Source organism: Struthio camelus, chromosome 1 (genome assembly GCF_040807025.1).
Source record: "Struthio camelus isolate bStrCam1 chromosome 1, bStrCam1.hap1, whole genome shotgun sequence".
Lineage (NCBI taxonomy): Eukaryota > Metazoa > Chordata > Aves > Struthioniformes > Struthionidae > Struthio > Struthio camelus.
In genome coordinates, this window is record NC_090942.1 from 125,040,420 (window position 1) to 125,052,813 (window position 12,394).

The 12,394-nt window shown below is 39.4% G+C and overlaps 1 protein-coding gene across 4 annotated transcripts in view; it reads left to right on the forward strand.

The window, feature by feature from the left end:
• Window positions 1-11,583, forward strand: part of SLC37A1 (solute carrier family 37 member 1) — a 43,684-nt gene extending 32,101 nt beyond the window's left edge. Inside the window, exons 16-23 of one of the 4 annotated variants that reach the window (XM_068914921.1) lie at window positions 793-878; window positions 1,556-1,604; window positions 2,420-2,493; window positions 3,247-3,325; window positions 3,886-3,983; window positions 6,252-6,304; window positions 6,922-6,968; window positions 11,505-11,583. In XM_068914921.1, coding sequence (XP_068771022.1) covers window positions 793-878; window positions 1,556-1,604; window positions 2,420-2,493; window positions 3,247-3,325; window positions 3,886-3,983; window positions 6,252-6,304; window positions 6,922-6,937 — 455 coding nt within the window. In that variant the 3' untranslated portion in view covers window positions 6,938-6,968; window positions 11,505-11,583. Of the gene's footprint in view, window positions 1-792; window positions 879-1,555; window positions 1,605-2,419; window positions 2,494-3,246; window positions 3,326-3,885; window positions 3,984-6,251; window positions 6,305-6,921; window positions 8,308-9,276; window positions 9,720-11,504 lie in introns of those variants that run through there. The other 3 variants (XM_068914931.1, XM_068914914.1, XM_068914929.1) reach the window with 3 other exon arrangements.
• Window positions 11,584-12,394: the final 811 nt, after the last annotated feature.

Consider the following 12,394-nt stretch of genomic DNA (forward strand, 5'->3'; position numbering starts at 1 on the left):
GCAACTGGTAAGGGAGAGGAAGGCTCAGCAGTATGTACAGTCTGGGAATCCAGAGACCTTTCCTTCTCCCTCTTCCAAGTTGCCTGTGTATCATTTTGGCAGCTCCTTCCTCCAGGCCTTCCAGCGTGCTCCAGCCATGTGCAGCTGCAGTGCTCCAATTACTGCTCCTGTTTGTAGTCATTGGCAAGCACAAGAAGCAGGGGGTCTTAAACAGCCTGGGGTGGCTACCTGGAGAGAAGAAAAACGTGTTTTGTTTGCCCCAAGAGCTAAAATAGCTTGTTTCCCCTGGCTGTGATGTGACGTGGACGTAATACAGCATTTGACACGTTGGAGCCGAGCTTATTTTTCAACGTGAGGAGTTAAGGAACTGGATTTATTGGATCCTTATCAGATTAGTTGGACATAGCTAGATTCCAGAATGGAGCCACGTAGTACCTGGTGCAAAGGCGTTCCGCATTCAAAAGCTGCGAAACAGTGGTTTCTAAATATTTCTTCTCTTTCTTCGTCCCTGTTCCGACATCATCCTGGCTATTCAATTGACCTTGGAGTAAACAATGAGGAAAAACTGTTTGCAGTAGTTATCTTCTACATCAGACCTGGCTGGGTTAATAAGGATACTACTAAATATGAATTGTGTTGTCAGTCCCCTGCCCTGTGCTGCTGTGTATAACCTCACATTAAAAACTGTACTGTATTGTTGTAATATGGGTTGGGGTTCATTAAGTATATCTGATATTTAGTGTATTAAACATGCACAAAGAGTTTTCCTCACATATCTATCTCTTCTTTCAGGTGGGATTTTGGCAGGCCTGATTTCGGATCGGCTAGAGAAGAGGGCATCGACCTGCGGAATGATGTTATTGCTGGCAGCACCCACAGTAAGAGTTTGTCCCTGCATTACGTGCATGGATGAGACTTTGTCAACATTTTCCATAGCATGTTCTGAAAATAGGATCTTCTAATTTGGATGTAAAAATTCAGGCCAGATTAAAAACTGGCATGAAAAATTGAGCATGTGAGCAACTGTAGAGATTTGGGCTGGCTTTACTAAACAGACAAATCCAATGCATTGCGTGTTACAGGATTCTATAGAAAATCTATTACTCTTTTGTAAAATGTGCTGTCCAGCTTTTAGCCAGAGTTTTAGCTGCTCAAAGGGTAAAATTACTATGCTGTGTTACTGCTGGAAAATTGACAGCTGCATATATGAGGTGCGTTTTTCTTTAGGAGTTTTGATGCTGTTATGAGCAATATTCTGTGCTGTGTTGGTGCTGGCAGTTTGAGAGTTCAAAACTGAATGGTCTCATCGTGTAGCCCTTTCTTCGGAGAGGACGTATTGGGGAATAGGAGCATACCCTTAATCTCCCTCTCTAATCCTATCAAACAACCATCATGCTGAGGCCTAACAGGGTTTTGTAAAACCTAGGAAACCAGAGGTACTTTTTACATAATACCAGCTAAGATATTTTTTAGTTAACATGAAGAAAATGGGGTTCCGTAGCCTTAATCCCTATGTAGTATTCTAGCATGACTGCTTTTTCCATCTTTACCACAGTTGTACATGTTCTCTGCAGTCAGTAAAATGGGCCTTGAGGCTACTATTGGTGAGTGTTTTAACTCATTTTCTGCCTAGCTTTATGTGAACTTTACATTCATGGTTCTTTGCTTTTTTTCCCTTCTTTTTTCTTTTTCTGAGCAGAGAAAGCATGGAATCAAATTCCCTTGTTTGTTTGTTTGTTTGTTTTTTTTTGTCTTGTGGGCTTTTTTAGGGGAGGGAGGTTGAGGAGAGGGGCTAGGAAATAAGTAAGGGGCAGCGTGAGAAAAGTGATTTAGTTAGTACCTTTTGTCCTCTTTCTGGAGCTTGTTATATCAGCATAGCCTGTGCTGTATTCCCTATGCCAAATGTCAGCAGTGTTCAAAAACGACTTTTTGAAAGCAACTTTGACTTTACTTATGTAGGCGGAATTCACTTGGGCCTGTCTATCTGTTACCTCAAAACAGGAGTTGAAACACAAGGGCGGACAGTAGTTTCTCACCTACCTAAAGGCCCTTGAGCCCTCTGTTGCTTGGTGCTGCACAAGCCAAGGAAGGACTTATGTTTGGCTTCCTGTGAGCTTGCCCTATTCTTATGGGCCAGTTTAGTTAGGCTCTTTCTGGACCACCACCACGATCAATAAGAGTTTTGGGAATTGCCTTTTTACTCAGCCCTATCTCCTAATATATTTAGGAAGTCCCCTCATAGAATAAGCATTGCAGGAATGTATGTAGCTTTTCCTCCTTTCCCAATTCTGGAACGCGGTCAGGGGAGGCAGGGAAGGATCTAAACCATTTGAGAAGGTCAGGCTACACCGTATCCTGTTACAGTTAGTATCCATTCCAGGCAACTCATGTTTCCTATTCTTTGTCCAACTTGCAACAGTGATGCTGCTGATCAGTGGTGCCCTGGTGAACGGCCCTTACGCACTGATCACCACTGCTGTCTCTGCTGACTTGGTGAGTCTGGCTTCCCCTCTGCTTCCAACGTAGCAAGTTTGGCCTCTGCAGAGAGCCCTCTGACTTCTGCAGAGTGGTCAGCGAAGGGCTTGCATTGTCCCAAATAGACAAGGAGTTGGATAGGCAGAACGTTGCAGGCTGAGGCAACTGAGATTGTTTTAGAGTTTGTGTGTTAGTATGAGTTAGTCTCATGCAGTTTTCTGAGCTATTCAGTTTTTTTGTTTTTCTGTCCAGCTGCTAAGTTATTCTTTTTACCACTTGTTTTGTTCTGAAGACTTATCTTTTCCAATTGCAAATGAAAAGTTTCTTTTGGCTCAAGAATTCTCTCAATGAACATTTCAGTTTATACCCATAGCTCTGGTATTCCAATATTCCTGTTATGGTAGTGATCTTTTCCTGTTCTACAGAGCTTTGCATTATCAGCAAGGGAAATGATGGCCATGGATATGACCTTGTAGCACATTGCAAAGCTGAAGTGCTGTCCTTGCTGCTTGGATCCACAATGTGCAGACCAGAAAGCTTTTTAGTTTTTGTTCTTTAAATAATGTGATTTAATAAAGGAGAATGTTGTAGGCAATAGGTTGATGGAGTGGAGGGCTTCTTTAAGTAGTAGATTAAAGGGTCTGAGCTTGGACATTTAAGACAACTTCACAATATGCATCTAATGTAGAGGGGTGTGAAATAGGTGCTGTTGTAGGGACTTAGTTTCTAAGTTCAGCTCAAAATGGTCCTAAGCAGTCTTTGTCACTTCAGGGTACCCATAAAAGCCTGAAAGGAAATGCAAGAGCACTGTCCACTGTGACTGCGATCATCGATGGAACAGGATCTGTAGGTAAGTCAGAGCTCTGAGGTAGCTAGCCACTGTAGGTTGAACCAAAGGATCTTTGTGAAACCGCGTTCTCTCCATTTCCCATTTTGCGAGGATTCAATACAGTTTTGGAAGTGGGGAATAGACCTAGCCTAGCCTTAAGTCTCCGTAGTGGTCCCAAATCTGGCGGGGGAGGCAAGAGGGTGGTAGACTGATACTAGAGCACAAGTGGCAAAAGTAGATGCCATGGGCCTGTTTCTGAGGTCAAGGATATTTTAGTCATGCCTTTTGCACTGGCATGTGGAAGGGAATTCAGTAGGATTCATTCTGATGCTGGATGGGAATTTTTTGAGCCAAAGGGTGATATTTCTCGTACTTCTAGTGTTCCAGCTTCCCCATGTTAGGTTCCCCTTTGGCTTGCAGCTGTACCGGTAAAGTCTTCTGTTTCCTGGGTCCTTTTAATACATACGGTAATACTGAATTAACTAGATGGAGAAATTGATACTAACTCAAAAAACTGTCTTTTCGCATAGTAAATCTTACGTTGCATCGTTCTGACATGCAATATCAATGTTCTGTTTTAGGTGCGGCTTTGGGGCCTCTCTTAGCTGGTCTCATCTCCCCATCTGGTTGGAACAATGTGTTTTACATGCTTATGGTGGCAGATGCATGTGCCTTGCTAGTAAGTCTAAAAATAGTATTTAGTTGTTGCAATGTATTTCCTTTACGCCAAGCTATTTATATTGAAACGCAGATTTTCTTTTTGCAATTTCAATACTGTCTCGTAAGAAACTTCCATTCCAATTGTTACAGGCAGTTTTTAATTCAAGAGCAAAGTTGCTTGTTTTGAAATTCTCGTCTAATGAAAAGGGCAGATTAGTTCACATGTACTCCAGTTTCTGTGCAGGGCACAGAAGTAAATTGCTGACTGAGCAGATCAGCAGGCATAATTGTAAATAAACCTTCCCATATAGACCTTGAAGATGGTTCAGATTCTGCTCACAGAAAAATTATTTCTGTTTTCTTTAAAGCCAGTTTACTGAAGCAGTAACAAACATTTGCTGTGTTGCTGCATTAACAAAAACACTGTGATAATGATGCTGTTGAAAGTTAATACACTACATTCTCCAGATGGGCCCTAAAACTGCTGCGCTAGGTTAGACCAAAGATTGGCGTGCTAACTTTTGACAGTGACCAAGAGCAGATGCTTAGGGAAGGAGTGTGACGCACATATGGTGACTTAGTACAGAGTACATTTATTTCCTTTTTTTCTCCTGTTTAAGATGCAAGTATGATGGATAGATGATCTGAAAGGAGTTTTTCTTCTGACTTACCCTGCTTTGCTTTAGAGAGCAAAGAAGACACAAGATAAGCCAAGGAGAGTCTTGCTGTACCTTCAAAGTCAGTCTTGCTGCACACTTAAATAGTAGAACCTGCAGGGTGGGTTTTTATGTTTGCCAGGGATTTTTTGGCAAGCATCTGCCACATCTTTGTGTGTTTTCTCTTCCAGCAGAGCAGAATACTGCTATGACTACCTCAGGTCTCCTGAAGTGTCATTTATTTATCCTCTCCCTTTGAAGTTCTGGATAGAAGCACTCATAAAAGGGCAGAGTGACTGTGAGAAACTTGATAAATACTCCTTCCTCTGTACTGGCCATGCCTAGACCAAATGCCATGCCAGCACAGTGTTCTGCTGAGCTGCACGTTTCTTGAGGAGGTGCTAATGCAGAGCGTGTCAGACCATGTTTTCCTAACACGAGAAAAGGAGGAAGTTTGCTTTGAGTTTGGATTGAGGCTTTTGTTTTTTGGGTTTTTTTTTTTTCAGTTTAAGCTTAAGTCAAGCCCAGAATTTTAAACCAAATTATTTTCCACATTTAAGATATGAACTCTCTGGAAATTAATTAAATTAGACAATAGTTGAAAGGTGTTCCTAGTGACAGTCAACAGCTTTATAAATCCTGATTTGTACTGTTTTCAGTTTTGCATTCCCATTTAAGATATTCCATGCTCTAGAATGGGAGTTTGGGAGATAGTTGTAGTTTTCCTAAGTAGGCTTAAAGCTCTGCTTTTTTCTTTTATAGATATTTATTAAAAGTAAACCAAAAAATCCCTGATTTCTCTGCAGCTTTACAAAGGCATTTTAACAGATGCTTTTTGCTTCTGAGAGGGTTAACTCTATGTTGTTGAGATAAATCCTGCTTTTTGTAATTCTTGTTCTGCTTTTCCTGTTCTTTGCAGTAGGACAAATAGATGATTTTGGCTGCTATTTCTTCAAAGATATCTGGAGTTACACCTAACATTTCAGAGGTGTACGATATCTTACATGGATATCGTACACCTCTGAAATGTTAGGTGTAACTTCTTAAAACACTAAAACTTAAGATACTGAGGAAACTTCCATTTATAACAGTGAGATTCCTCCATATCCATATCCTCCATATCTGAGGACAAGGAAGCTTATAACTGAGGAACCCTGAAGTTCTGTCTTTAATGTATGTGGGAATCCTCAAATTTTGGGTTTGAAAGTCCTGATTCTATATGAGCAAATAAACATGAGTGACTTAACTCAGACTAATTGTGTGATTAAAGCTTTTCACACACACAACTGTTTTTCAGAATAGCAGCTAAAATGCAAGTTTTGGTGCATGGAGGTATCTGCCATGTTTTCTGTGAAGTCTTGGGTTCCCTCTGCTGGTTTCTTTGCAGCTCTGCTGGTAAAGTAACTTTGGAAAGTCACAGGTTTTGACATGCAAATGTGAAAATAAATTATTTGTCTCTTGGCTGTTCGTGTTGCAGACTCCTCTTCCAAACTTTTTTTTTTTTAATTGGGTTGAACATTAAAGGGTAATGTTTCAAATGAAGAAGTCTTTGACTGACAGTGGGCATCTTATCTTAGCCTACTGGCATATCTCTGTAGGTATTAACACAGATACTGTTACTATTTTTACAGTTCTTACTACGTCTTATACAGAAGGAACTCCGGTGTAATGCAGACTATACCCTGTAAGTATTATGCGTGGCTATTTCTATATAAAAACAGTTGAAAAACACATTACTGCTCCATAGCCCCACAATATATAGAAGTAGACAGAATATGTTAAGGTTTCTGTGTATACATTTCTCTCTCTCTGCTTTATTCCTGCTTCAAAAGAGTAACCCCATTTTGATATTTTACATCATAAGATGCTTTAAAGAAAAATTATTATTTTAAAAACCGATTTCTCTGTCATAGTCTCTTGGTTTTGCTTTGTTTTCTTTCCTGCATATGTGATCTTTCTTGCTTTCATCGCAGGGCATACAGGTGGGGAAAAGGAAGCTTTTGGATTGCTTGATTTATATTTTTAATGGTTTCAAATGTATTTTTTTGCAAAAGATATCCTTAAAGGAAAGGGTGACTCTAAATTTATGATGGTTTGAATTGAGAAAAATTTCATTGAATCAAGGGGGTTACACTGGCCTAAGCAAAATATAAATTGGGCCCCTTTCACTGTAGTTTTGGAGAAATAAAATGGATAGAAAATAGAAAAATACCTAGCAAGGAATGGCTGCTGCATTTTGAAATTGGTGGCTGTTATGTCTCATGCAGAAAAATTTCCTGCCTGATTACTGTTCTTTCTCAGGTTTAAAGAACACTGAGCTAGGAGACCAGACTTGGAAAAAAGACTGTGTAAGTGATCAGAGCTCTTCCCGGAAAGAGCTTTGTGGAATGCTTAAGAGATTCTACTTGCTGAAGAATTTTGCACATTTACCAGAAGCAATTTGAGGAATGCAACTGGTAAATCCCTGAAGCTCTTGTTTTGCACGTGAATAAGTACCTCAGGATGGCAACTATTCATCAGATGGAGAGACAGCAACTTTGGGAAGCCGCTAGCAGAGCGCCTCACCTGAGCCAAAGAGAAATACCAAGTGCCTTTTGTTTCTTTTGATAGGATGTTTTTAATTAGAATCTTAAACTTTGTATTTTCAAAAAACAAGTCAAAAATAGAGCACAGGGAAGTTGAAATTGTAACGGTCTGGCAGTGGAATGTCCCAGTGATATTAGCAAATGTCGATAAGCAAAGTATGCCTTATATCACCTTGTGCACATCGAGGGCATCACTTCATAGAGGACGATACCAGCTGGCTATTAAGATGCACCACTATTTAGTATTTTGAAGCTGCTCAGACAATGATAACCTGACCGTATCATTAGATATTAACTACAGCACTAATTCTAATCCTAAGGGGATTAGAATTGTAGGTAATGAAATGGAATTTACAGTTGCAGAGTACTGCAGTATGCAGTTTTTACAGACTTTCTGAATGGATGTTAGTCCTCAGTTAGGATTGTGCAAAAAAAAAAAAAAAAAATCCTAAGCCTCAAAAAAGCTGGTTGTGAGTCAGAATTTCCAGGAGGGACTCTAATGATTTTCAGGGCATTATAAACTGGTTGTGCAAAAGTGACATAATTGTTGTGCTACTCTCCTAGGTCAGGTTGAAATGAGAGGGTGTTCCTCTGGGATGGGAGAGAACTGCAAGCTGTCACACTTCATTACTGCAGGATTAGAAGGATTAGCTGTTTTGGTGCCCAGTGCCACAGTGATCTCCATTGGGCACCCCTTGATTTCTGTGGTGTTGTGGGCATATGGAAGTCATTTTCAGATCAGGGCCTTAATAACCAGAAATCTCTTTCAAGTGGCTAATTTCAAGTGGCTCTGAATTTCGGGTACAGAGCAAAAATATATATATATGACAAAAAAAAGTCCTAGGTAGTAGATTGTAAGAGAACATTTCAGTAACTAATGTTACCCAGCAAATAGGAAGGTTAATGTCTTCAAAACATATCATTTCTTCATACAGCTATCTTCTTTGCAAAGAACAGATGTTTCTGTGATTTTTTTTAAGATGTACAAAGTAAAAATGATTTTTTAATGAGCTGTTTATACTTAGATTACAAAGGTTAAATAATTTAAACTGTGTATTATTTTTAACTGTATTTATTAAAGCTGTAGGCACATGTCTTGTTCTAAACTATGTTGTAAGTTTTGTGAAACAATGCTGTAGCCTTTATACTTGATTAACAAAAACAGCATTCTCTAAAGTAGTCCTGCCACACACGTGGAGGAACGTCTCATGAGCTGCTGGTGTTAGATGCCATGTCTTGGCACAATAGTGAATTTCCTGGACTGTTTTGTAATTTTGTAGTCTTTGAGCAGTTACTTCACTGGTTTGGTTCAGCATGTGCTTTATGCTTGACTGGAACAATAGGTGTTCATTGTTCTGTGTTTTGCTGCACAGTGATACAGGGAATACCTTCAGCCACGCAAAGACTTAAGGCATGTACCAAAGTCCTCACAAATGAGTGCTCTACATAAGCTCTGAACCTGCAGTTACTTAGATGAACAGTTCACTTCACACTGTACGAGTAAACCTGTTGAGATCAGTGGGAATACTTGACATGCAAAAAGTGACTTGCATTCATAATTTTATTCTGCGTTTGGACTTTGGGCTGTAATTTAATGCAACAGAGTTCTGCAGCAGTATTGCTTGAAGGCATTTCTGTCCCAGTGCCATGGCACAGCACCCCTCCGTTGGCCAGTCTGACTGTCGGTGGGACCATTTACTCGATCAGGGGGCTAGTCTAGCCCATGATGGGGAAAAATAACACTGCAGTCCCAAAGCAGCTGTGCTGGCACAACGCCAAGGGCTGTGTGAAGAGGGAGGGAGGGAGAGATGGAGGACGACTTTAGCTGAAGATGCCAATCCCTCTTCCCCCAGAAAAGGTATATAGAATTATACACTCACTTATCAAAACAATGAGTGTTCTTAAACTCAACTTTGTTGAGATTTTGTGAGTCTGTTCCCCATGGGCTGAAGTCTTAGGTTAAAATGCTTTTAGTTATATTTAACAGTTTTGTGTTGTCGAGATGTTTAATTGTTTTACGTGTTTTAGTTGTTGGGGCTGATGCTGTTTATTTATTTATTTATTTGAAAAGCTTTTGCACCGCATTGACTCAGATATGGGATGATGGTGATGTCAGAGGTGCTCGGCTGAGTCTTCCTTCCACTGATTGCAAGAAGAAATTAGGAGTCTTAGCATGCCAGTTTCTCCTTCCTTGCTAATATGCAGCATTTTGGTTCCTTCCAGTTGCAGATTTTTGGACAAAAAATATAAAGATTGCTTTTCTGTCATAACAACCTGAAAGATCTCCCAAGTTCTGAACAATCTGTATGTTTTGCTAGAATTGGGTGTCAATATTCATTAGTCCGGAAATGAACAAGACTGACAAAACTCTGTATATAGAAATGTGAGTGGCCAGTAGGTAGCGCTGAATCTAAATATGACTGCAGGTTTGTTAGTTTTTAATGCTGGTTATTGTGAATTTTATCTGTTTCCCTCCCGTGTTGAATAAAAATTATTCTACTTTAAAATTAGAAATATTGATTACTTCATCTTTTGCATCTCCATGAAGAACTGTATCATTTCTTGTTTGTGAAGGATAGACATATCCACAGGGGCAGGGCTCATATCCCTTGTAAGAGTAATTGAAAAGTTTATTTTAGGAGAACAAATTGAGAGTCTTTTATTTTGAAAAACAAAGCCCTTCTCAACTGAACGTGTAATTTTTTTGTTCCATGATCTTGAGGGTTGTATAACATCATTGTTCTCAATCAGTTACTTCAGATGAGGATGTTCTGCCTCCTTATTTTGGTTGAGTAGGAAGGAGGACACTCAGGAAAGTCAGAGGTGAGTCTAGCTTCTGCAGCTTAGCTTTAGAGGTGGTCTTTCTGTTTTCTGCTTTGCTTTCCTCTTCAATTTATATGGAATTTAAACTGAAAAGCTTCATCTTTTCTCTCTACCTCAAATCATTTTGAGCATTTATGACCTTGATTCCTCCATGTTTAATGTGGTTTGTGTGACTCTACCAGAGATATAGTGGAGTCCAAAACCACAGATGCACTAGGAAGAGGAGAAACTACTTGGAAGGAAAAAAAAAAATCTGGTTAGAAGAAGATATTTGGGTGCCTCTGGCAGGATTTCTGATCAACATGCGTGCCCTGGCTGTTGCGAGGCACATTGCAGAGGAGGCTTATCTCTGCTGTGTGTAGCCGAGGTCTGTGGAGTAGGAAAAGAAGAGGACAACTAGGTATCCAAGAAGGTGTTGTCATATTTGTCAGTTTGAGACTTCCTTTGCGGTTAGGTTAAACTGCTCATGTGCTCTGTGCACGGAGAGACACCTTCTCCTGCATTTTTATCGGTTAAGAAATTCCAGGAGGGATTCTGCCATCCACTTCTGAAGACGTGCATGTGCTGTGCTTTTCTTGCATAAAGTCATGAGGATGATAATGGCAATCTTTCATTTACGTTTATGCCAATATTGCACTATCTGGCTGACTATTGAACTTCTGGCTGGCTTAAGTGTTTAGACTGGAGAATCTATTTGATTGCTGCTAATAGATTTCTCTAAGGGGTTGATATGTGGAGTTGCTTATATGAGACGTCCTGCTCAAAATTAGATGAACATAATATGCTGTAAAAGAAATTGGAGGCTGATTGCTCTTCATATGGAATTAATTTGAGAAAGATTAGTTTTAATCAGATCTAGTTACTAAGCCCAGAAAGGGTACCAGTGAAATTCTCTGGTCTGAATTAAGTTTTATGGTCTGTGTATTATATAGGAGACTAGATTAGATTATTTAATTTCTCCAAGCCTTAAAGTTTATCTACTATGTTGTTCTTGAACTTTGTCACTTTGACCTTAGAGCAAATCTATTTTGATGTTCTCTTTGCTAAACTAGAAATGAAATAATATGAATTCTTCCTCCTGTCCCCTTGCTAATTATGCCGACTGTCATGTCTATGCAATGACTGTAGGCACAGTGCTCCATTAATTGCATTGGGAATTTTGCATCTTAAATGCTCTGGGGCTTTGGTAACCTTGTGCTATGTTTTCTGCCACACTGAGTTAGAAATCTGTCTGTTATCCTAAAAGCTGGGAAGGAGCTGGTTTAACTACTGTTACACTTCAGCTTCTTGTCCAGTAATTTTGTTACGTGTCTTGCGTCTTCAGAGTTTAATTAAATTGTTTGCTGTAAAATGAGATGTTCTTCACCTCTTCATTTCCCTTCTTATGGTTGGTTTCCAATTTGGAATAAGGAGAAAATTACTTAACATCACCAGCTAATGTTTTTTTCTTTTCTTTCCCTCTTTCTGCTGACATAGTTTACCCAGTTATCCTTCTGCTGCAGCAAAACTTCCACATCTCTGTGAACTGTGAATACAAGAACCAAACTTTCTGTAGACATATTTTATGGAACTTGATCGTCTCCTGCATGGACATATAAGCTGTCAAAAATGTGTTAATAAAAGTCTCTCTTGATGCTGTACTTAACCAGAAAATTATTTTCTTTACCTCATGATTATTTTGGGAGTAGGATTTCTCTTCCTCCTGCTTTTATAAAAGCAGCTTACAAATATTTAGCTGTGTTTCCATAATGCTCCTTTTGGTCCAGAAGTTTCTTTCGGGCAGAGGAGGGCATTAAACTGGCTTTGCATATAATGACTTGTAAGTATAAGCACTGGGATGCTATTAAAAGGCTGATGCACTAGGTAAAGGTAACATGTTTGACCTAGATGGGATTACAAAAACACTTCTGTACTGGTGTTTGATTACAGTATTCACTTGAATCTTTTCATTCAATAATGGAAGACATTTAAGAACCATTTTCAGCAATGATTTACACTGCAGCTTCAGATTGTAAGGGACTCTGTTTCTGACTGTAAGTGGAAATACATATATTCTATGCCATGCAACAAGGATATGTACACACACATCTATACAAGATCCTTGTTTGTGGCCTTGTAATTATCCAGATGTCAATAAATACAAATGAGTCTAAAGTAACTTTTTTTCCTGAAGAGGTATATCTGCCTGTCATAGTGAGTTAAAAAAAAAAAAAAAGGCAAAGAAAAATAATGTACATGTTAGTATAAGTAGAGGCCACAGAAGCTGAAAAAAGGGCAGTTGCTGGAAATTATTGAGGTATCGTTTCAAACGCTGAATATCTATTACCTGATAATAGTTGTTTCCTGTGCTTCTGTAAAGTTTAGGG